The sequence below is a fragment of the Ooceraea biroi genome, chromosome 5 (assembly GCF_003672135.1).
Source record: "Ooceraea biroi isolate clonal line C1 chromosome 5, Obir_v5.4, whole genome shotgun sequence".
In the NCBI taxonomy this organism is placed as follows: Eukaryota; Metazoa; Arthropoda; class Insecta; order Hymenoptera; family Formicidae; genus Ooceraea; species Ooceraea biroi.
The window spans coordinates 9,247,815-9,274,172 of NC_039510.1; the positions used below are offsets into that span (position 1 = coordinate 9,247,815).

At 44.7% G+C, this 26,358-nt stretch overlaps 1 protein-coding gene across 1 annotated transcript; it reads right to left on the bottom strand.

Annotated features, from left to right (window-relative positions):
* Nucleotides 1-1,809: 1,809 nt before the first annotated feature.
* LOC105275158 (protein espinas) lies at nucleotides 1,810-13,056 on the bottom strand. The gene is made up of 7 exons (XM_011331821.3): nucleotides 10,534-13,056; nucleotides 9,071-9,377; nucleotides 5,706-6,242; nucleotides 4,300-4,619; nucleotides 3,045-3,368; nucleotides 2,503-2,936; nucleotides 1,810-2,420 (listed from the first exon to the last, which is right to left on the bottom strand). Exons 1-7 carry the CDS (start codon nucleotides 11,049-11,051, stop codon nucleotides 2,167-2,169), a joined length of 2,694 nt encoding a protein of 897 aa, XP_011330123.1. The 5' UTR covers nucleotides 11,052-13,056; the 3' UTR covers nucleotides 1,810-2,166.
* Nucleotides 13,057-26,358: the final 13,302 nt, after the last annotated feature.

A 26,358-nucleotide genomic window follows, 5' to 3' on the forward strand; every position in this document is an offset into this window, starting at 1 on the left:
AATGTTAAATTGAAGCTGTTAGACTTATGTATAATAACTCAAGTTCTTGTTTTATCTGTTAATGATTAATTAATGATTAATATTTTTTATCTATTAATGAAAAACTTTTTTATTATAATTCTTTATATAGTTTATAGTTTCTGTTTTCGCTCCGTCAAAACTTGCATGTAGCTCCACTTTTGATTTCTCAAAAATTTAGGAGCAATGCTTGCTCATGAACCACGCAGAAGCGCATTCTCTTTCGGGCGCATAATTATCGCGCGGTTACTGACTTGGAAATCACGATTTTACACGCGATAGTTGCGCAATCGCGGCCTAGTTCACGCACACACGTCGTGATTCCAATTTTCGTGGTGCGAAAAGAAAGGCGCGTCGAATTACATTCCGCGTGAAGGTGCTTAGTGGGCCTCCTCGCGCTCTCTTCGCGATCGTGCCATACTTCCTGTATTATTTCTATTCTACGTGCGCACGTGCGTTCTAAGCCACTTTCTTGATTGCCGAAGAGCAATTACGTTTATAGCAGATCGTTGTATCTACTTTCCTTTTTCCAAAACATAAATTTTAATTATTACGTAAGATCCATATTTTAATTTCACTCGAACATATCCGCTGTTGCTATATCTTTTTTTTTCTTCTTTTTTCCTTCTTCAGAAAATTCAAAACTAAAATTCATACGTGAAGAACAAGTGGCAACTTTAGTAGAAATTGGCAGATAACAAATGAATAGCCATCTGTGTATTCAAATTCATTACATCTTAATCGAAGATTCGACTCATATCTCAAACGGTCTTATCGTCGTTCCTATCATCGTTCATATATACGATGCATTGCTTAAAACGTCAATTAGGCAATACATCATCAACGCACTACTGTAGGTGTGGATATGCTAATACGATCTTTCGTAAGCCCGCTCAAGATCAAATAACAAAAAAAACCTAAATGGGGCTAATGGCTAATCTGACATGCAATATTCTCACAGGAGCGTGTAATGTGCTTGTTGAGAATGAGAGAAAGCAGAAGTACTCTCCTCGGATCACCGCGGACTAACACCGTGAGCGATTGTCCCTAAGAGGGGCTACTACTTTCGCTCTTTTCGCCACTCGACCGTAAATTCCAATTTTCGCTCTTGTCTCGCCGCTTTTACCTGGAGATTTCCATATCGCGCGCGTCTGAATATGAAAGCAGACAATCAATTTGTTCGACTAGCTCGAGCTCCGATAGATGTATACTGCGTGCTTTGTCACGTACAAATGCTTTATGAAAAAACCGCAAAAGCAACGATAAAACATTGAAATATTTCGATGATTATGATTGCTCTGATTTAAAAGTGTTTGTTTTCTGTTAAACTTGATTGCCCAATCGGGCGAGATGATAGAAGAAGTAAAGCTATAAAACTAAGGACCACTTCGATTAATTTGATTAATCGACGATTAAATTAATCAGACTTTGGTCGAAGTGACCCTAATTAATGTGTGTTGAACACACACGTTGATAATCCATATATGCAAAAAGAATTTATTTTATTGTAATAGAAAGGATTTACAAGAGAAAAAGACTTTCAGTATCAGAACCGATTGTGGGATCACTGCGCAGGTAATCGATACAACCAATCAAATATAGCTTGCGAGAAAGGATAATGTTGTATAATCAGAAAGCATATTCATGTTTAACAGCTTTGATAACCAGTTGGAGATAACTGGTTGCAAAGAAAAAGCTGGAACTGTTGTATTGATAGACAACAGCGGCACGTGCTTTCGACGTACTTTCGTTTTGCAGCAGGGTAATGTTAGTGACAGTGAAACACAGGCCTGTTATCATTATTATCATTATTATTACCAAATACATTAATGGGATATTAAAAATAGAGGGACGGACGCGACCACTAAACGACGAGGCAATGCGCAGTGATCGCTCCGCAAGAGAGAGCTCATGATATTTACACAAACCAAATGAGTATTTTGTTTTCAACGTTGCCGCACGAACGTGCTCTTCCACATGCGTGCGGGACGTGCCGCAACGTTGCAGATGCCGACCGCGCTTGCCAAAGGTATCGAAAAATGCATCCACTTCGTAGGAACTCTGTTTCTCTGGCGTCGTTTCCTCCCCGGTGATCATGGGTCACGGCGACGGAGCGATGTCGCGACACATGAGTCGTTCGAGAGATCATCAAGATATGACGCACTTTTCGGTGTCCTTCTGAGCCTGATTCAACGGCGACGAAGATGCTGGTGCACGTTTCCGTGCGCATGCCACTGCGTCGTTCGGTACGTAGGAGATCCTGACGCCACCGTAAGCTCTTCGGGGAGGTAGCGCGTAGGCTGCGGCCTCATCCGAGCTGCTGGATGAGCTGCACGTCGAGCAGCAGCTCTCGGCGTCATCGTCCTCACCGTCCAGTCTTGACCTGGACGTACCTGCCGTTCCTAAATAAAAATATGTTTCAATTACGAACTTCGAAATGGACATTGATGTTAGAGCCAAACCGTTTTACAGGATTTTACGCACCCCAAGTGGACGTGCTGGCGACTTCATCGGGTTGCAGACTCTTCGATCGCGACACGTTCGTCCTTAACAGTGACGTCGGCGGTGGGGAGGGCGATGACGATGAATTTCGGTCGTTCGTCGGCGAAAGGGGGATGCGCGGTGTCGTACTGTGATCGTTCACATCCACATCCCCCTGGAATCGCACGCGTCGCGACGTTGGCGTCGGCGAATCTGTCTGATTGGCTCCGAATCCAATTCCGGGGCTGACCGGCGACGTCGCCGGCTCTTGAGCAAGTGTGCCGGCGGAGGCCGCACCGGCGGTCGATGTCGACGCTGACGCCGATGCTCGCGACGAGGGCCGCGGGGGTGGCGGCAATTCTGGCATACTCGAGGCATGAGAAGGCGTGCAATTTTGGACGCACCTGAGGGGTTCTCGATCTCGTGCTTGCATCAACCTACGATGTAATTTTAACCCAAGACATTAATTTTGTATCTATAATTGACATGAATTTTCTTAACAATTTTGCATTGTGTTTGTTAAGTTTTGCACTCGGTATATATACCTTCCCAACTCGCTATGATTTTCGTCAGGGTGAGATCCGCGTTCCTGCAGCAGTCTCTCAAGATTTCGTTCCAGAAGTACCCTGTCGAGGCCGCTGGGTCTGGATCCGCTGGTGGGTAGTCCTTCCGAAACGAACTCTGGGTTCAGGGTGCTCTGAGTTGGTGTCGTCGCCAAGGAAGCGGAAATCTGTTGATGCCTCTTTGTCATCCGAGGCGAGCTCCTAGGAGATCCGAGAGTGTGCCTCGAACCTGGAGGAAGCGGAGGTGGTGGCGGAGGCGGTGGACTCGATGAACCCTCGCTCGTAGCTACTGTTTGTCTCCTACCTCTGTACGATAAAAATATTTGTCAATTTTGTTCATATAATTTGTTAAGATAAAGAGTTGGTAACATAAAACTATGTATATGATAGCTAAAACTACTTTTTTTAAAATTATTTACAGCCTTGAATGTCATAATATAAAAATCGTATTTTAACGGGAATAAATCTTTATCTCTTTCAAGATGATCTAACATGAATCGTAATATATCATTATTTTATTAGGAATAAATATTACTAAAGTTTTTATCTCGTTTCTTACAGTTGGGCAATTGTGTTATCAAATGCCGCATGGAAATAATTTTTGAATTTAAATGATGCTTACATTTACATGTTACAAACTCGTAATAATTAAAAGTGTAATAAAATTTTAATGCGTCCTCCTTGTACACGCTTCCTAAACGATGTCGTTATGTATATAAGCTTTAATTTAAATTCAATCACGTAAAGCGCATGCCAGCGTTATACGCATTAATAAGTTTTCAAGTGGTCGACGCTTTGGCGATTTCGTTAGTATATGTTAACATGAATATATATTCGATATTTTTTATTTTAAGATGGAAGTGTCGTTTTCAGTTGTCACAGTAAATTGCAAGATTAATGGTCGGTTTTGCAAGATTAATTGTCGGTAAACTTTAATTCCAGTTTCACTGATCCTCTGTCACGTTCTAGTTCCGCTGCTAAAAGGGAACAAGTTAGTTGGCGAAATATTAGTAATTTATCGCCGCCGTAATAATTTCTCAAAGCGCAACGAACATTGCTCGTTCGGAAGTCGGAAGCGGCGTAGCGTGTTCGTGTAATCGCGGGATATTCCTGGCAGCTATAATTTTCGCGCACGAATCTGCGCGATCCCCGCGTCGCTTTATGGCCAGAGGCAGGACAATGAAAGCACCCCGGTGACCCCACCTCGGTAGAGAAGGTATGTGAAGCAGCATAGTACCTGAGAAACGACGGCGGAGGCGGTGGAGGCCCAGCGGAAGAGTCGCTCGGTGTTGTTGGCGGCTCCCCCTTGCTGCACGCTATGCTGCAGTAAATGGCACCACGTCGGGGCAGGAACGGCCGGCCCAGGAGGGAGGTACGGCAAGTGGCGCAGCAGAAGCAGGCCTCGGTCGCGTGCCAGTGCTGACCCTCGTGCGACATTTGGCCCTGGTCAACGCCGATCGGTTCGCCGCAGCTGTCGCAATACTCGGCGAAGGAGGCGTCGAAGCAGCGCAAACAGTACGGCCGGCCCTCCCTCATCACGTACCGCTGGCCGCCAAGCTGCGAGCAGACAGAAGAGGCGCGCCTCGCGTGAATTTATGAGACGTGCAAGAGAGGCGGCAGCTAATCGCCACTGCCGTGGTAGCCGAAATGGTTTATTTCGATGAGCGAACGTCGAAAGATAAAACTTCGCAAAAGGCACTTGTATGATACTTGACATCGAGTGATGTGATAAGAGAGGAATTGAAAAAATGTTACATTCTGTTTTTAATGTATTTTGAGTAAGGTTTGAAATCTTATAAAGTCTACAAAACGATTTTAACTTATTAGTATAATAGTACAATAATTAAAGCTAGACATCCTCTCTTGGCTTCTAAAAGACTACAGAAAACGAAATGTATCAACAAGAATAAACATGGATTTAATAGTGCTTTAATGGTGACCGGTTATTCACTGGTGCATGTACTCTGCATACGGCAGCAATCTGATAAGGTGCAGGTTCTTAGAGTTAGTCTACTCTTTAATGCGAGCTCGCAGCATGTACATACTGTGCATTTTCTATTTTTATAGTTGCGGAAATAATTTTTATCGTATCGTTACTCGGTAAATCGCGACGAATAAATTTGAATAAAAATCTCCATGGTTTACTTAAATTGTTCTCGAGTTTCTTCCATATGTATATTCACAAGTTCACACCCACAGAAAGCGCTCCATTGATCAAGTAACGCGGAAAGCACGTTGCTTCTGTGCGTTCACAAGCGACGCTATCTAACTCGGAAGACACACCCGAAGATAGAGTTGGCTGCTGCGGGATTATGAATTGCAACGGGGGCTGTAAATTCGATAGCTACCTGATCATTAATTCCACGGCTTGTGTTTCCGATACGATCGTGCGAATGCCATTGGCTCGGGTCAATTTAGTCAATGAGAATCATACCGTTAAAATGTTCAATATTTTACACAGATTTACGAACTTGTTGCTCTCATTATACTAATCCCTGTATATCTTATACCCACATTTACATGAAGCAAACATAGTCGTTTGACAAGATTTAGGGATAAGAATCGTAACTAAAAATTCCTAGCATTGTCAAAAAGAAGTTCTTCAGGTGCGATCATATCATCGTCATCATAATGCAGTCTCACCTGTCGATCACATTCCAGGCAAGCAAAGTGACGCATGTGCCACGCTCTACCCTCCGCCTCGGTGCACTCGTCGGCGAGAATAATCTCATCGCAGGCGCAGCATCGGGGTTTCAGAGTCTCGGCGTGGTGCCGGCCGCAGTAGAGTCTACCGTCCCGCCAGAAGTAGATCAGATCTACCAGCAGCTGACGGCACACGCAGCAGACGAAGCAGGCGGGATGCCAGAGAGCGGCGGGTCCAGCACGACTTGCGGCCACAGCCATCTCACCAGCCGCGATCGCGCGTCCGCACTCGCGACATCCGGCGCCATGCGGCCGCTCGAGCTGGCTCGCGTGTCCGCGGCCGAGGGCTTCGCGCTTCCGCTGGGTCGCGAACACGCGCAATTCGCGCTTCTCCTCCTCGGTCAGGCCGCTGCAGTATCGCGCTTCGTTGTCATGCGGCGGTAGCTGCTGCAGCAATTGCTTCACCCGCTCCCGCTCGCCGGCGCTACCCGCGTACGGGATCTTGTCCTCCGGCAGTGCGCTGAAATACAGGTGCACCTGGAAACGCGCGTGTACGTTAGTTTACATTAGTAGATGTTAGTCACCGGATCGATGAAATTAGAGGCATTCCGCAGTAACGTGTCTTGGATCCCGTACATGCCAATATCGAGATAAACCTATGTGCAAGCTATGTATGAATAATAATGTAAGCAGCATGCGTTACATGTGTCGAACGTGGAAGTTTACCGTTCGAAGCATCATATTATGGCTCTCTAACGGTTTTGGGAATATCCATGTATGCGTTTGTAAAGCGGTTGCACGCTTGTTTCGAGAGTATAATATTTTTCATTTTAGCTAAGAGTTTTGAAACTTCTTGTCAAAGGTGTTAATATGAAAGTACCCAGTCTTAGTAGCTAAATAATCCTACAACGAAACGATTGCGTCCGAGATAGGTGCAAGTTTCAACTATAAATGTGCTCAGTAGTCTCCATAAATTAAGCTTCAAAACTCTTAATTTAATAAAACACATTTTAACGGGACTTTAATAGAAGTTAATTGAAGCGATAATGTAATACTAGGTACTAAAAATTATAACCGGTAAGCTGTAACCAATACTGTCTCACGTACAAAACGTACATGTCGCTTGAAAAAATCCTCAAGATCCGTTGCCCAACAGCCGTACGTGGAAAAGTTATCGTTGGAAGCCGGTTTTACATGCGCATGCATCAACGTCAATGACTAACTGATAGCCGCGTCTTCAACTGATAGTCTAACTGATTATCAATCTCTTTATAGATCATCTATCTCCTTTTATAGCAACGCCGGATACATAGACAGGGTAAAAGAATTCCGTGGCGACGTTAACCGATGGTCGTCGAAACCCGCCCGTCCGTCGCAAATTTAGATAAGTATCTGGATGGGTACACTGTCAACATACCGAAGAAACAAGTCTTGAGAGAAAACACTGACGTATTGCGTTTGTACTACTCGGACGGAAACTCGCTAGCTCGACGATAAGCGAAATAAGGTACGCACGATAAAAGCATGCGGTTTTACTTTTCGCACATGTGTGTACTCTTATCACAAGCTCGTCACAAGAAAGGCTCTGTCAACGCGAGTATTTCCATAAGAATACGCCTGGAGAGTGAAACCGCGCTCGCTCGCTCGCTCAATAGCCATTAGAATTTGCGTATAATCGAGTTTCTACATGATCTAGCGGTAAATTTCTCCACGCTACGACTCGCATCGGTTTATGAGTAGCTGTAATAATAATAATACCGATATTTCGTACAAGCTATTAAGCACTTAACGCCACGTATGGGTCTTACAGGTGTTTTTATTTCTGCCAATCGTTTTACACGTGACTTTTGTAAAAAATGTCAGATTTGCAACTGCTTACTGGCATTGTCTCTTCTTACAGAGAGAGGATCCTAAGCAAACATAGCGTGCGTACTGCTATGCTTTGGAGACATTTCAGGTTTTCGCGCGGAGACACGAATTGCCGCCAGAATCATCAACATACGAGGGGCTTAAGAGCGCGAAAAGCTTGTTGCATAGGATTACCATCCCCTCGCCAAGAGAACGCCGAGTCATAATATATAATACGCGTTAGACGTAATGACACTTAAAATGAGTAAAGAAAACTCGCGGACGGACGCTGCTGGGACAGGCTGCGGACGGGGTGCGAAAGCGGGAAATAAAAGCGAGAAGGAGAAGAAGGAAAGAGATGCGGATTTACACGCGGTGCACTCACTGCGAGTCACGAAATAAACGAGATAGTCGCGCAGGCGAGAGCCAACGTGCGGAGAGAAAACTTTATTCCGCGTGATGCCTACCGTAAAACGTTCGCGCTTAAATCAATTAAAGGACGATGAGTGCATTAATTATCCCTTTCGGTAGGGAGAACTCTAACGTAGCGAACATTATCCAATTGTACGCTATCGTGCATTTAATTAAATAGAATGATTTTGTTTTTGATATTTGGTAGTGATGCTGACTAGAATTAAGATATCGTATTAAGCACGTGCGGACAAGACAGTTCCGAAAGAATATGGGCGGATCTCGTTTGTATGACTTTATATCAACTCTCGCGGTGATATTTAAATCTGACATAATCTTGCGACGTAACATGTATTCTGTCATGGTATATTAATATGTATCTCTGCTACAATTCTTTTGATATGGATCTCAGATTCATTTGATACGCATTCATATAATCTGGTACTATATTAAAATGTTCTCCCTTAACAGATCTTATAATTTATATATTTTTTAATGTAATTTAATTTTGTAATGAATTCTTGATAGAAAGAAGAATTTTTAAGAAATGGTATTGAATTTTAAAATTCTTCTTTTTAGAATAAAATTTAGAAGAAGAGAGCAGTGTAATTGTGTAATTAATGTGTTTAGTGTCTTGTCTCTCTATCCTTCTTCCATGTCCTTTTTCGGGGGTGAACCACTCGATTACGCTTTATCATCATGTCCAGAGCTTTCACCGGCACACAGCAGTCTGATGACTCACTGCACTGTCGTCGTTCGCGATGGTAATCGTCGCGACGATCTGAGGGCCCAGTCTCGCGGTTACTGGTCCCCAGCGAGACGAATTGCCCGGGACACCCTCGCATTACGTGCATACGTAACAACAAAAAGTCTTTCCATCTTTATCATTTCTTCTCTCTCTCTTTTTTCTCATCCCAATAATATATTATACTTTATTATTATTACAATATTTCGCAAAAATTCTTGTTTTAATGTTTGCCGATCTTTTTTTTAATCTCCTCAAGATGCTAAATATTTGCATCTGTTTGTAACTACAATAATTTATAAGCTGTACGTTTCTAAGGAGTTAATATTTCTAGATGGAATAAATCTATTTTTTGCTTTACCTGATCAGGCCTCAATCCGGGCGGCACCCACGTGTACTCTTCGAGTGCACAGCCGCTGTCGTCGTCGCTCTGCGAGTGCCTTTGGTGATGTTGCATCAGGGCCTCCTGCAACGCCAAGCCGGCTGGTGCGGCTTGCACCGGGCTCTTGAACGGTTCCTGATGAGGCGCACCACCGGCGCCGGTTGGAAACGCCATGGCCATCGCCATCGGCGAACCTGGGCCCAGGCCAAGTCCCGAGGGACCGCCCGCCTCCGTCGAAGCCCGCTGGTGCTCCTCTCGTGGACACCTGCAGCTCCTGCACACCTTTCTGCAAGCAACATTGATACATCCATAAGAACATTATTTAGTTGAGAAAATTATTTAAAATTTTATTTTTTTATTTGAAATTTATCTTTTATATATTGCTAATTATTTCTAATTGCTAAATGTTCGTACATAAAGCACTTTTCTTCACTCTTGAGAATACTTCAAGGAAAATCACATCTGATATGTAATTATTTGTTTTCTAAAATTACGGACCTGAAAATCTAGAAGTCTTATTTAGTCCATGAATATTTCTGTGTATATAGCGCGTGTCCGATGTATGAAAATAAAATGTAACAGAATCGGACATGGACATGGACGCCTTCTCCTCGCTTGAATGAATCAATATGTCTCAATTTAAAATTCTATATTCCGAACATGTAAGGAAATCGTACATGCTGTTCCACATGTTCTGGATCAGTGAACGTTAAGTAGTAAAACGTCCAAGAAACATCCAAGAAAAAACGATCAATGCAAAATAAACTTCTACCATAACTATCCATAACTAAGAAACAAATCTTGATTAACACACAAGTTTTGCTGTTAACCATGATAGAGATACCGTTTCTCAGTATGGAAAACCCTCCAGCATTCAATGAGAAATTGCGTCCCAGATAGTGCTTCAATAGTGAAACCAGATAGAATATGGAGTAGCAAAAATACAAATACACGAGAATAGTAATATACAGGGTGTCTGACATAAGGCGAAAAACCTCTTGTTTTTTACGTTATTCATGCCTACTTCCCTCGCTGCCATCTTTACATTACTCGAAATTTTACGTGGTTGTTTGCAAAATGGTACAGAACTTTTTAATCAGTTTCAGTTTGACGAGATCTATCTGTGGGCGAGAGGTTTTTCGTCTTATGTCAGACACCCTGTATTTAATCTGAAGAATCTGATTGAATCATAGATCTTCTACTTCGCTGTCTTCACACTCTGAATCTTCCTTAATTCAAACTCCCAGCACACGGACATGCGCATCAGAATCCTTCATGTAGAAACCTAAACCCTAAACTAAATGCTTTATATTTTCTCGAGACACATCGCATATTTTCCTGACACGATCATTTGTAAAGCGTAGAAAGATCCACATCGCGTGACCACAGAAAAGCGTTAAATACTACATTCCTCTCCACCACCACCAATAGCGGCGACTTACTCCGAACAACCGGCAGCCACATCGTAACCCGAATACACCGAACCGCAGTCGGCTACGCGGCCGCATTCCGCATCTCCCGCGGCACGACGATCGAAACTGGTCTCGTCGTCGTGATGAGCGCCCTTCAAGAACTCCACGCACTTCTCCGTCGGGCTGGCCCGCGACGTCGCCAACGCCGGACAGCCGACCATCGCGGCGACGACATCTTCAACGTGGCCATTTACGTCGTGACCGTCGTCAACGCGGTTCCTCAGGAACGCGTCCAGATAATGCTCCTCGGTGGTGGTCGGCAAATCATAAACGACGCCGGATGTCATCCAGGGTGCGTCGATGCCGGCGGATCGAGCCGCGACGTCCTCATCGTTCTGGCCAATGCTCGTCCTGGCGTCGTTATTCTTTCTGCCATAGAGTTTACGCAGGTACGCTTCCTGATGGCTTCTGGTCGCCCAGCATCCACCTCGCCACCATCGCTTCGAGCCCAGCACCGCCGTACGTCTCGTTCGCGCCAAGCTCGACATGTTTCTTCTTCTTGCGCGACCGACGGCGACAAGCGGGCAACAACATCCGGACCCGACCGACGAGGACGGTGGTCGTTAAGATCGATTTCCACCCGCGGTTCTTCCTCCCGGCGTTGCGCGCTTCACGGTGGAACCCGGCCTCGACGGTAATAATCGTCGTGCTGAGACCTTCTAATCTAGAGAACGCCGGCGGGGTCTCTTGCTCCTTTCCTTCTTCCCCCCAACGGTATATTATGTCCTTTTCGCGGTCGCCGGTCGTCCTCTCGCAAAAGCTAATAAGGCGACGCTTCAGGCCACTCGAGACACCAAGGTTTTTGTTCTCCGTAGAGAAACCCTTCTGTGGATATTAAGCGTATTAAATGCCCCTCGCGATGGTACCCGCTCTTGATTGCATTAGGGGCGCTTCGCATTCCTGGAAGAACTCGTGATAGTTCATCGAAGAGACGTTTTATCTTTCGCAGCTAGTTTTTATGGCCATATTTATTCTTGAGTTTTGTTGGAGGAGCTAATGAGGGATACATTCTTTATCTCTCTCGCTTATTGATATTTTCCTTGATATCAATAGGCATCAGCATTACAAAATGTTCTAATAATCGTTAATTGATTTCTTCGTTTTATTGTTCGCAACTTTTCAGAGGCGCATCCTATAATGTGACTTCTCCCATAAGCATCTTCGCACTAATGACAAAGACAATTTACTGATGCACCTTCCATTATAATCCCGTCTATCATGCTGAAAGGTTGATGTTGCGCACAACCGGAAGAACAACGAGTCCGAATGTACCGACAGGTTCCAGAGATGCCATCTTTTTTGCATCAATCGACGCCAATCTAGAGAGGATGTAACAATCTCTTCTGGTTCAATATTACAGGGTAGAGATGTCCGACAGTATCGCGATATTCGATAAATTAAAGATCCCTCTTGAAGTAGAGGTACTTGCTGGAGCAGCAGTATGTTGCGTCGCGATTGAGTCGCCTCGCGTTGGAGCGAGCAGTCGCAGCGAGAATGGAAGACTCAATCGTGCGATGCCGTGGCTCCGTATCGTCGTCGTCTCGCGAACGTCTCGCCGCCGGCAGCGTCAGACTCATCGCGCCGTTCGTTCACCATTTCTCGATTGGCACGCGCGCTCGCGAAACGCCACATACTCGCGACCTCGGTCTCGGACAATAAGGGCGACGTGAAGATGTAAAGGGAACGAAGGGAGGGCAAGAGAAGAAAGAAAGGACGATCAAAGAAAACAAGGCGGAAAGGGAGAGGATTCAGGCTCTTGGCGAAAGCGGTCACAATGAAAGAAGAGGAGCAAAGACTCATGAAGGATAAAGAGAGACGAATAAAGTGATGCGAAAGATTGGAGACCAATCTGTACGTGTAACTAGTAGTACAGCACCGATTAACGTTTTGTAGTACGTGACACGCGGTACAAAAGGTAGTCAGGCGGCGGGCCCCGATGTGCGATGGCGCGATATCTCGATTCGCGTCTCGGGCCCAGTCGCGACTGATGCGTGGCAAGTCTGGCAAAAAGTCGCGGCGGATGACAGCCGCGCGTGTTACTCGTCAATGAAATCTCATGGTTGTCGATCGGACGTCCGTTTCAAACGCGCGTCGCATCACGTCGACGCTGCTTTCAGAGCACTCCTGGCGCAGCTCGTGGATCGGCGTCATGATCACGGGCCCCGCGCGCCCGTCTTTAATCGCGACACTGAACGATTAAGGAACTACCCCGTGACGTCGTCGTGGTCAATCGGATGGCACGATCACGGGCAATACTAATGCGACGAATGCGGCGCGACGCGCATTAAAACCTTCTAGAAGGCACGCGTATCCCGTCCTTCGTTCTGCCGGCACGGGGCGTGCTAAGGCCGAGCGGACACTGAGCATACTCTGGGACTCAGCGGGGCCCCCGTGCGCGGGACATGGGGCGGGAGGAGACAAGCAGGGGCCCGTAAGCGAGTGCCGACGCGCGAGGAAGGAGGAACGAACGAGCGAGGAGTCGCGTCGGTGCGTGTAACTCCGACGTTACCAATACGCGCGCGAACTCCCCCTCCCCCTCCCCCTCCGCCCCGTGTGTCTCTTTCTCTCTCTGTTCTTCGCTCCTCTCGATATATTTATATTCGTTTCTAATACGTGTGGCGTGTCGGGGCCCCGCGCCGTGGGCCCCCCCGTCGGAATACGCAAGGCCCGATTCCGCGTATGCGTGCTGTGCGACGGGCCTCGGGCCCTCAAGCGGCCGAACGGAGGACGCTTTCCTCTGCTCTGCTCTGCTCTGCTTCGCTTTGCCGTACTGTGTTCTCTCAGAAGAGCGACTTCTGCGAGAAGTTACGACGTCATCTTAAAAGACGCGCCGCATCTTTCTTCGCCACGCATAACACGTCTCGTTCGTTTCCGTCGCGATTAGATATTGCATGGTGATTAAGAATAGGAATAAACGTTCCTCCACACTTGCGAGATAGTCAGCTGCACTACGCTGTTTAATTGCAGCAGATGAGAAGACTTGTCCGGTAGTCACCAGAGACATTAAAAGCACTATAATCGTTCTCGTAAGATTTTTACACTAAATAAAACTGATAAGTTGACAACTTTATGATTTTAATCTTTATTTCTTTAGATGAAGAGTTTGGAGCGCAGGAAGAGTGAAACAGCCATGTAATTTACAAGATTTACTTTAGATATCACTTGGCATTCAGAATGGATTTTATAAATAACTTTGTCCACACTATCCATTCTTGCTTTAAACTTGTTGAAATCCTTATTACTTAGTTACTGCAATAAAAAAATATTTCGACAAAATTTAATTAACTTGAATTTTAAATTGGTGTTTTATCGCATGAATCAATAGATCAGAGTCGGTAAAAATTAAATTCAATTCCCACTGGATTGTGTTACTATTAGATACGGACTTAAACTAACATCTCAAAGGAGCAGTTGGTTCATCACACAAACATCGCTGGTTAAATATCCCTTTCTTGAGAGTATTAGGAGTATTAATAAATAAAGGTGGAGATTCAAATCATTGGAAGACCACCCAAATCGAGAACCGCATTTGTCCGTATCATTAATTTCTACTTTTACATAAATTTCCTATTTGGAAAGCATCTTACATCAATCTTTCACACTCAAGATAACTATGATTAGTACATCATCAAATTAACATGATAATTAAACGATATATAACGATATATATACATGAACCATGACTAATACTGATTAGATTTCTCTCCTATCGTTGGAATAAATTAGATATATCCGTTAAACATGATGGACTGTCGAATGGATGAAATTAATCACTATAAACACAAATTAAAGTTTTATCACAAGAAACTATAATTAGTCTAATATATAACAAATTACTATATTATTATTTATTAATTTCATCCTTTCGCTGCTTAATTGTACTGTATTTTATATCCATTACAGTATTATTACCTTATTTGCTGTGTGTACCCTTGTTCTCACAGAGCTTGCCCCAGAAGAGTCCTATCTATCTATCTTTCACATGCTTAAACGATCACACAATGCTAAGACTACGTTTTGTCTATGTATAGATATTAACATAATCGATTCATAAAAATGCGAGTGTGCGTCAGCAATTCAAGTATAACGGCTTAGTGCCATATCGCAGTTCAGTCCCAGCCTTTATCCTTATTATAATAGAGGCGTCTATTATTGATAGTGCGCGGATGAAAAACACGTGGTTGACGAACGTTCTCATGGAATTGTGCCCGTGTACAATGGGCCCATTCGTGAAGCATATAACATGGCGACCCGTTCGTACGTGCGCGACACACCTTCTTCGTGAGGCCAGCTCCGACCAGACCCTCCTGGAAGATCACTCCTTAAGTGGATCTTAAGATTTTCCGTGCCGGAGGTGTCGGCGAGCACGTCTTCGCCGAGTCGTAAGCCACAAAAACTGTCACACGCGAGACGAAGATTTTGTTCAAAGTACAATGAATGATGGCAGCCACGCAAAAACCGCGGAATGCCACTCGGCGTTAAGTAAGACTCATAAGGCAAGAGGGACAGCAATCCGAGTGACGTCGAGCACGAACCTACCGTGTTCACTGGATCTTGTCGCTGGTATCTAATGTATCGTAATGTTCGGCGTTGGCATGGCTAAGCTCCTTTTATTAGCTTTAGGATGTGCACTACGAAAGCCAATTTAATCCGGTCGCTCCTTTTGAGCATGAATTTTATGGACACTTCGTTTCAATTAAATTTGATTTGGGAAATAGTTAAAGTCGTGTAATGGCGTGAGATTGTTCATCGAATTTATTCAGATGCGAGCTTGTGAAATGGCCATAAAATTTATATTCATAGCAGTGACTTTCTCAAGCTGACTTGTAACACGCAACTTAACGTCGATAGAGACTTAAAATGATTAAGTTTAATTCATATTTAATTTACTATAGTTTAATTCATATTTAATTTAGTTAATCATGAGACTGGTCTTCCATCCAATCATTATCCATTCGATTTATAACGGTTAAAGATACATAAGAAGGTAATGAAGGTAGCCTAATACAGATAGTGTCCTGCTTTCTTGTTACACTTAGCACATCGTTTCGCATTCCTACACAAGACGACAGATTTCTCCGCAAGCTGTACGGCAATTCAATCGTAAAAGAATTTAACGACTCGTTGATGACTACGTTCGCGCCAACTACAGGGCCATTTTTCATAGATCAATAAATTTTGACGATCCAATGAGTGTTTCTACGGCTCTCGTGCTAACCTTTCCTTCCCAATGGATAGCCAACAAACCAATCCGCGTAATTCCGTATGGCCATAATTTTTCTCACAGCCTCGATTCCCTACGTGGTTAATTGCGAACTGCTGACCTTCAACCCGACAGGCAAATGCGATATCCGGTACCGCGTTCATCCAGCGCCGCCTCCAGCGTGTAAAACTACATTGTAGCGATCGGCATATACTTCTTGCGGCTGCCGTGATAGAAATTGCTATTGCTTCTCTTGGAGTAAAGCGGCCAGCGTAATCGTGCTCTATGGACCTTCAGCAACCAGCGCGGGTACCACAACTGCGGTATGGCCAATGTCGTACGATGGAATTACCGGTTGTTACTGAGGGATCAGTGTTCTCAAACCGCGAGATGCGGCATTTTTCTTCGATGGATGATGACCGATATGAACCGACAAGCGACGGAAGTGGACGGAGGCAGCCCAATCGGTTCCATAATGCGATTTCACGTTGATTTGCGTCCGACTGGCTATCCTCGACAAAAAATCACACGAGGAACCGTTAGATCCGGTGAGATCTCCGTTCTTACACATTAATATCTGATGCATATGTTCATTAATCTTATCATACGTGAGAAGAGCATCTTTATACGTCATCAGTGCTATATATTGTAGATTGGTATATATGTTATACATTGCAAGTACACCTTACGTTTCGTTTTCTTAGTTCTTAGAATGTCTTCATTATCAAGTTTGAGTACCCCTGCATCTAAATACATCTGCTCGAGCACGTGAATAGCTTGGCACCCAGTCGTACACGCCACTTATAACGCGTTCATCAATGTCGACGATCAAATGGATTTTCGCTTATGCAGACTTGCAGACTGATGTATCGTTCGTACTTAGCGTCATCGCCTCGAATGACTAAATCCACTTTGGCACTTACGTTGAGCCGCGGAATTTGCGAATACCTGGAAATGCCGTAGTATACAGATATTGTTCTCCAGTGTACAAATTTTCAATTTGTCTATTGAAATCAGCATTGTATAGTTCCTAATTCCGACATTACATTTGCAAGACCAGCTTACTCAAATTGACGTTTTCCGTGGAAGTACCGGTGTCTCGTAAACGGTTCGTATACGCATCACCTGTTTCGCTAGATTGCAGGTGTTCCGCGAGAGTTGCTCTATTAGACTCATTCTACATTGTAGCGGGACAGTTATAATTCCGCCGCCGCGGCCATTCTTTTTCCGTTACCAAAATGTAACACAAACTATTTTATTGTCCAGCATATATATCAATTTAATAAATCATCAGTATTTGATCTCCCAAAAGCTAGGATAGTTTCGAAATCACTTGTTCCGTTGCGAATCACATATATACATATGCCGACAGAAATACATGTCGTGGAAACACGTCTTTGCCTATTCCCCCATCATAAGAATCCCCAGCACCTGTTGTTCGATTTTCACGTTTACCAGCGTACCAGAGACGGGCAGAATTGGGCTCCTTCGAGGAAGGGGAGGAAGACGATGCGGTCGCAGGTGCATCGTGGCGATGCGGTAGAGCGAGAAGAGCGGCAGACCGGACGCGTCGCGCGTGCGCTTGCTCGCTTTCTTTCTTTCCCGCGCTTCTGGAAGCGAGAACCGGCAGCGGCAAAGAGGACGTCGTCTCTCCCTCGTTTCCCACGACGGCTCATTACGACTTCCCGACCTGCTGCGCGCCGTGCCACAACGAACACAATCCCCGAACACAAGCACCGTTCGCGGGGAACGTCCCCTACGCCACTCGACTTCTTCGTCAATACCCGGCGGATACCTCGTGCATTCGTAGAACCTCGGGGGCAGCTTGTTTCAATATTTGCACTAGAATATACGTGCGGGGGCGCACGTCGACTCTTATGTATAACACGTTCCCTCATCCGGGTGGAGAAGTTTTAAGTTGCCGGCCGGCTGCGGCTGCTACCGGGAATCAGTTACCTTATACGACAACGCTCGTCGAAGCTGAAACCCCGTCCACGCGCGAGGTGTCTTGGAAAAGGCAGTAGCGGTATCCCGACGTGCGAGTAATTTGCATTTCCTTTCTTTTTAGCGAACATTTAATTCAAGGCTGGTTGGTTGAATTATTTAACAACGTGTTAACGTGCAGTAAGAAGCAGCTAATAGACAGAAATGCTGGATACAATCTTTTTTAATCAGAAACAAGTTTATTATTATTATTATTGAAGCGATGTTTTTAACGACGTCGACGTTGAGATTTATATAGAAACTTGCCTGGCACCGATGTTAAACTTTGTTAGAAGACGGAGAAACGTGGAAACATACGTGGAATCCTTAACTGTGAGTAAATTCTTATTTATAATCGAATAATCCGTCCATATCTTCTCAAATACAGATTTTAAAACCAGGCACCTTGATCATCATTTTTGATTCCATCATCAAGATTCTTGTTTATTACCAGAAGTAGGTAGTTCTTATTAGAAGTATTATTATTATTAGTATCGGTACATAAAATTTTTTAATTAATTAAGAATGATTAATTTTTTAAAATATTTTTGAGATAATTCCAAACAAAAAGCTTATCTATAATTGTTACAAACGTGCGTGTTATTTAAGAAACGTACTTATAAAGATTGCCATTGATTAAATTAAAGTGACGGAGAGAATTCGAAGATCGCCATGAAGGCCAGTTCGTTTTCTGAACAGACACCTGCCGACGTGCGCACGATGGCTCCCTAATTCCCATTATACCGCATTCTTCGGGATGGTTGGATCTGTTCGTAAATCCACGGCGTGTGAGATTTATAGTACCGTATCGCCGGTGTTGCCTTTAAAGACGTTTTTTCACTTGTGAAAGACGATCCCGCTATTTGGGAGCAAGAGAGAATCCTGAGAGAAGCTGCCCGAAGGCGAGTTAGAAGACTATGACCCGGAGAACGATTCCGTGTATCATCACGGGGAAATAAGTACGCTCGGATCGGTGAACTAGAATGCCACCGCCAACGTTCAGTAACAGTCACGGACAATTAGCAAGGCGCCCTTATTGCCCCTTATCATTACGTAATCACGGATGCGTTTACAAGTGCAGCTACCGCGACGAGAGTTTCCGACGAATGTAATTGGCGGATTCTTAACCCGTCAATGATGCCCGTCTGTCGGATATTAGAGATTGTCTTTCATTTAATTCGCGCGTAGAGATTTTCATTACTATCTTGGATGGGCGTGCGTGAGGAAGTGTTGCCCTCGTTGCGCTCGGTACGATGCGATGGTACGCCGGTATGACCACGCAAATGATGCGTTTGCGTAATCATCGGATTGCCGGCTAGTCGAGAAACAAGAATGAAGGCGGCGTTGCACCGGATATAGGGTAGGTACGTGCGAAACGTTTTAACGGGCAGAACCATATGGGATGCGCCGTCAAGAACATCACATAAATCCAGGAAGTGTACGTTACAAGTAACGTACAAGTGTTCTATTCTATTTCACGATAAAACAGTCTAAATCGTGTTGTATCTCTCTCAGAGTTCAGAGAGATACAATAAGCTATATAATGTCTATGTGATGAGAGATCGATATGGTGTATTAAATAGAAATTAACAGAATCTGAAAATATATTCAAGATATTTATATTATGCATTAAATTATGCACATGTGATCTTGTGAGAAAAACAACCACCATGATCTCACGTTGAAGAAAATCTGTAATCAAGAATCCGTCACTGCAACTCTGTTTACGCACGGAGTCGAAAATAATTTAGATCGCGAAGAGTCATTAAACATTCCTTGCAACACAGTTACGGTCGTAACCGGCCTCCACGAAGCGAATTTTTCTTCGCAGCAAGCTAACTTCGAATTCCCAATTATACGATGGGATCCCGTGAGGTTCACCGCTGTATCATCACATCGCCCAATCTTACGACTCCGATAATTTACGTTAACGATCGTCGGATCGTCCACCATTAACCGGTAGAATTCTAGTCCCCACGCTAACGTCGACAACAACGCTAATATTCTCTCGTTCGCGATATACTCATTCCTGAAAAACCAGTTTGCAAAAGATACGCCATTTTTTAGGTCACTAACGGGTAAATCATGTACAAAATTGCTGTAAGATATAAACTATGAGATAACTATAAAGTCATATCTGCTAATTCTTCTATACTAAAATTGAAAAACTTCAGCTTGACAACTCCGCCAGAAGAAATTCGTCGTTTACACACTAAGAAAAATGGTTTGATTGTACCAACAAGACGTATATGATAGAATGCATTTTGGTGTGCATTTTGGAATGCAAACCAAGCAGAATTTCTAGTTATCACGATAGGACTGGATATTCTATTATATAACTAGAACGTTTGATAGACTGTACTATAATCTGGTAATTCTTAAAGGAATTCTGATTCATCCATCTTCCAACAGACAGACTGGTTGAACCTACCAGATTTTTTTTCAGTATACACAATTGTGGATTCTTTGCGAGCGAAAACCGCCCACCCAATTACTTTTTTCTAATTGAAAATAACCGAGTGTCAAATTTACTAAGCTTTAATCTAAGAACGCATCTCTGTTATTCATCTCCATTCAGCTGGTGCGCGATGCAACGCGATGCGTTCGATAATGAACGGCACACGAGACAACAACAAGAAGCTTCGTGGTTGCAGGAATTCCCAGCCAGTCACGAGGCAACAGAGCATTCCGCGAATATTCGCACCTTATAAGCGATCGGCCGAAGGTTGCGTTTCGCATCGAAACCGCGGGATTCGATTTGATTCGATTCGGAGGGAAACACAGTGGTCCACGTGCTGCGGTACCAAAGTTCTAATTTCGGTCGCGATATGAATCGCGGTCGGAACTCGTTTAATGCGAGACCGCGGAAGGTTCCGCGAAACTCTCGCACTCGTGCGAAGGGATCAGGCAATCCCCGACGGAGAATTATGCAGATTGCTGGTTGGAATCCATCTCCATTGGCTCGCTGAAACCTACGTGAGTTCATCCGCGCCACGGCGATGCACACAGCAGCAACGCGCACGGTTTATGCGAACTGGCTACTATAGCTTTTCGCTTCGTTCGTTCGTTTGTTCATTCTTTCATTCGTCCGTCCATCCGTCCATCCATCCGTTCGGCTCTTTCCACCTTCCACGGCCTGCACTTAATGCATGCCCACCGATGCTGATTGCAAAGAGCCGCAACACGCGTGCGTGTTTTGCGGCGGACACCATTGCACCGACACATCGAGCATTACGACTTGATAAATGAGCGAATTAATCGCCGTTATTAACGGTAAAATTACTACCTCTTAATCGCGCCGCGTTAACGCACGCACACGCTTCTTCCGCGGGCACCCGGAGAAAAAGCGCCCACCGAATTATATGTGGTACGTAATCCCGCAGATTCCCCTGAAAGCGTAAATTACGAGTTGGGAAAAGTTGCGGGGCGGAGGGCGAAAAAAACGTTTCCTCCCGGCGCGCAGAAACGACGGAAATTTCGCGTCCAATCTCTTCCTCGGGCATCGGGACGCTCCTCCTCTATTTTCATTCTTGGAAGATGGCTCCCGGCTTGCTCGCAATCCGGTTTACCTATCTCGTCCAATAAACATCGGTTCATCTCTCGGTGGAAAGTTCTGATCAAGTCTCCCTTTGCGTGCAACAGCGCCTCGCCGATGCGGCGTCACTTGACCGTGAAAATCCCGCCGTACAATTGTAAAAATAAAAGCACGTTGGTCAGTACCGTTTGTGATCTCGTTCCTCCTAGTATGCCTAGTATGTGTACATGCCGGGAGGGAGGTGGGGAATCATATGCATTCTCGAGGGTCATACCGCTAGATTCCGGCCAGATAATCTAATAATATTTATGAAGGTTATTGGGTCGATCTCGATTTCTCAATTCTTTATTTCACTTAATGCTAATGATAATATTACGAATGCCGATGATAGTGTGTTCCTCACTTGATTTTGCCCAGAAAATTCAGGATATTTCTTTCATAAAATGTTGCCATTAATTGTTTAAATAACAGCAGCTTTACACTCTTGTCTTTAAGCATAGCTTCCATTTCAGAAACAAAATAGAATGCACGAGTAACTATAGAAATAACAAATAAGAATATCAACGAAACGAAAGTCAAGTGACTTGAATATTGATATCGAGAAGCACCGACTTAAGTGACTCCACAGTTTCACCAGTTTTATCAAGCGCGATGCGGAGGTGCGGATTTCAGCCTGAGATTTTCTGGGCGCAAACAATGGCGCCAACGATAACGACTGCGATCTCTCATATCTGGAGAGCATGATCGCGCCTGGGAAAGAACTCGTGCGTGGTTCAGGTAGTAGCGGCGGTCCGGCGCTGGCTGAGCCGACTCCTCTCCAGCCCTGCGGGGAAGATACGAGAGGGAAGGAAAGAAGAAGAGGAAAGGAGAGGAGCGCGGCCGAGAGAACGAGTCGGTCGTGGCTATAATTTCGAGAATAATGTACTCTCCGGAGGCATGCATTAAGCTTCCCGTCTCCCGGGGAAACCTCAAGTCAGGCCGAAAGGGAGGCCGCCGCGCGTATTAAACCAAAAATACAATTTGCCCGTTAATTCATCCACGCGATTAACCGGACGTCAGGCGTGTCCGGCCACCGCGACGACGCTCTCGCGCGGACGCCTCGCGAGGACGAGGCCGACGTCGGAAACGTCCTCCAACGCGACTCTGGAATTTCGCATTGGCCCGCCTCGGCGCCAGAGGACATAACTCTTATTGACGCGCGAACCCGCTCGGAACCCGCGAGAGAGATCGCGCACGATGAGCGCACTCGGCAATTCAGGTAGTGGTCTGGGCCCCGCTCGGCCGTACCCCGCGGGAAAGGTGGGAACAAGGGAGAGAAAGAGAGATCGAGAGATCGAGAGAAAGAGAGGGCAGGAAAGAGAGAAAGAGAGACAGGGCCGGGGCCGGAGCTGTAATTTAGAGAAAAACGCTTGCCGGAGAACCCGCAGGGCCCTACTTTTCGTGCTGTCCGCTGATCCGCCTACCTGGCCTCTATTACGCGCGCTGGATCAGGAACAACCTGCACGTCCATCGCTCGGGCCGCAGCAGCCAGCAGCCCACATTTCCACCCCTTGTCCCCTCACCGCGCGCATACACTCCGGCGTTATACCGCGCGGGGCCCTATCAGCGCCCTACCGCGTCCGCCCGCGGGTCCGTTCCTTTCTCCGTACGCGAGTTGCGCGCTCCGATCATGGCAGCGAGTGTTGCTGCTTCGTACGTGAGTCGAATGCGCTTAGACACGCCGCGGAGAGGAATCCAATCAATCCGCGATTACTCGCGCGAGCAATAAGGGGATGAGCATCCAAGAGAATGCGTCGGGGCGGGTTTCTCTTCCCGCGCTTGCACTTTTAGGTGTTTGGATTCGGACAAGGATGGGGATTAACGCCTAAGAATAATAGTTGTTCGCTCAATGATTTCGAGTTTGCACCTAATAAGTGCATTTGCAGAAGTATCATTAAGAAATAGAAATCATTCATTTAATTTATATCGTTTAAAGTAAGCAAAGTGCCCCGCTCTATCATCAAATATTGTGTCTATTTTCATCGTAAAATAAAATTCTAAAAGTACAATATACATATAGAAAATTATCTGGTTTTATATCAGTCACATGTAAAACTCTTCTTAAAATTTTCAAAATACATATACTCGATATAAAAATGTTTTATGTAGTATTAGGGTACATATCAGGGTATATTCTGTTATATTCATTATATCACTCCATTGTTTTTCTACAGTATTTGTCATTTAATTTCCAATGAAAATAATTGTGCTGCGAATATTGTTTTTACATTAAAGCGTTTGTTTGGAACATAAAAAAAATTAATATCGTTCTCAGTCGTGGAGTCTCGTTATTAAACCTCGTTTCAATTCATTTAATCATACCGTCAATTTCTGCAAACCCATTGTTGAAACGGCGATGCGCCACATCGATCGTATCCAGCCTCACCCAATATCCCGCTGAAAAAAATATTGCACTGCGATACGGCGATTCATATTCTATCGGAGCGAGCATCATCAAGCTAATGAAACGTGTGCAGCGCGCGAGGATGCGTTATATTGAGTGCCGGTAATGGCTAAAATTCCATAAAACGAAAGCGAGAATTGCGTGCACGATCGTGCACCGACCGACTACACTCGAGGAGAATTCGTCTTCTTCGTGGCAACAGCCTCGATTCGCGAGTACTTTAAGGCTTGGCGTTTTTTCCCCCCTTCGAGATTTACCGAGAAGACTAAGAAAGAGCAAGAGCAGTTCGTTAATCCCGCCGGGAAAGGGAGAGACGCTTTTTGTTGTGGTCCCGTAGGAACGTTCGTTTCGCAAGTCCGGTCGAGAATAAATCATAAAAGCTTAATTATCAAGCAATGATTCGGGGAGGGTAATAATTTTGTCATATTAAGACGAGTGTTTGTTCTGGATAGAATTTATCTGCTAACGATTACTTGATTTGCGGGTACGATGATCGCAGAAAGGGGCCAATTACCAATGCAAGAAATCCCAAGTTAGATATTCTTTAATGATCGATACGACCCCGTTCGCGCTGATTGAGCTCTTTCGCTCAGACTTCTGTTCTCTGCAGGTGCATCTGCCGGCAAAAAAGATAGAGTACTCTTAATGAACTGAGTTCTAGGTATTCCTAGTTGCAGAAGCTTTAATGATGGACCGCGGTGATAGCGGTATCGGTAGATGCCTCGCCCAAGATGTATTCTTTGAAGACTCATTGCTGTACTATTGTTATCCTCATATATACCACGTGCCATGGCACATTTGTAGAATCACCTACAGTCATGGATAAGTCAGTAATGTTAAAAATGTTTAATGAGAAATACCGAAGCAAGACAATCAAATAATACAACGAGTAGAAATGTTTTCAAGTAATGCAGCCAAGTTGCAGCACATCGAACTGGCATGAAAAATTGTGTAAAAAGATTTACTCTCCAATTTTTATTATACAATGTCGTAATGTGAAGATTTTAAATAATGATAGTGAAAAACTTAACAAAAGCATGTAAAATGTAAAAGTAAAAACCAAATCAGCTAAACTGATATCTCGTTAAACTGTTATAAATGACGTTTCAGTCATTCTTCACAAGAGAAGACATTCGCTTCGAAAATGAAGACGTTGCCGATAGGCTGAAGACAGCGGTACAACGTACAAAAATACCAGTCTGGCGATGAATACATTCGTGTCAAGAGAGACAGAAGAGATGAAAGAAAACGAATACTTAGCATAGCTTGCCCGCGCGGGAGGGATTCTCGTCGTGGGAGCCGGTTACCTTTGAAGATCGGTATCGACGTCGATGACAAAAGTTCTTCTCATCTTTCATTCCGAAGCAATCTCAATTTTAGATATTTTCACCTTCAAATGATAGATGTTATCTGCATGAAACTTCTCATCGACATTAATGGACTTGTGATAAAAAACAAATTTAGACAACTATCATTATTCACATTTGTAAAGACAGTCACAATAATAAAGTTCGATGACATTACGTTTTAATTTTCTCCCAAACAGGTATATTTTATAATCACACAACCCCACAAAGCGCTATTACATCGCACTCTTTCGCGCATCTGCCGACATTGTAATAATACATGACTTTCGGCGATGAGTTACGTTGCAAGCTTCCAAGTGGCTTCCTGAGGTGAGCACAGGCGTGGTGTGGTAAATCTACGGGGTCTGCCACGTCGAGGTAAATCCGTCATAGAGCCGTGACAGATTCACCTTTGTCAGGGGGGTGGAGAGTAAACGCGAGGAACCAACGGTGCGAGAAGGCGACGACGAGCGGGAAGAACGGGGCGCGAAAATGTCTCGACATCTGCTACCTCCCTCGCCGGTTGGAAATTATTAATCCCGTCAAAAGTACTAAATCATATCTCTCACGGAGGCGCACGCCTCCAAAGAGCGTGGCAAGGATGCCGGGAAAGGCGAAGAGGGTGAAAGGAACGCCGACGACGGCGACGGCGGCACGGGCAGCGAAGGCGACCTTGATTTAGGGTCGTGGAAACCCTTCTGCCTTCTTCGGTGAGCGGACCCCGCTGATATTTATGGCCCCGGAAAGTATTTCGTTCGAGAGCGGAGATTCTTCAGGGACATAATCGCGTGGGTGGGCGAGTTTTTCCGTCGAGCGCAATGACGAGAGCGTTAATACGCCGTGCTTGTTTATGTCTTAATTATTTCCCTCCCGCCCTCCCGAGGCAACTGAGATCCGAAATAATGTTAATATCCATCGTTTATATCTTAATCTGGTTACCGCATAATGGACGTCTTGCTTTTATGATAAAGTGTCCCGAAAATGGAGACACGCGAGGGCAAACGCAAGGGCTCCGCAGAAGGTGGAGGCGATGTAACGGACAACAGGTACATTACTAACTGTCATGTTGTTGCGATAAGAACCGTGTTCTCACTGCCTGCTCTTTGCAGCAACCTGTTAAGAGGAGATGAGTTTTATCTCATTTGATGAAGATATTCAGTGAACATTTTAAAAAACCGACAACAGTATTATAGCATTGTAGAGAAACAGTTGCATCGTTGTATATGTGTGTCAAATAATTATTGCTTTATTGTTTATATTATATTGATTCCATTATGTTGTATTT

Excerpts from the sequence above, each read along its gene's own strand:
- LOC105275158 (XM_011331821.3), bottom strand. The coding sequence starts at position 11,051 with ATGTCGAGCTTGGCGCGAACGAGACGTACGGCGGTGCTGGGCTCGAAG. Across the intron at positions 4,620-5,705 it reads GCCTGGAATGTGATCGACAG|CTTGGCGGCCAGCGGTACGT; the intron begins GTGAGACTGCAT and ends GTCTGCTCGCAG. Across the intron at positions 2,421-2,502 it reads CGCCAGCACGTCCACTTGGG|GAACGGCAGGTACGTCCAGG; the intron begins GTGCGTAAAATC and ends ATTTTTATTTAG.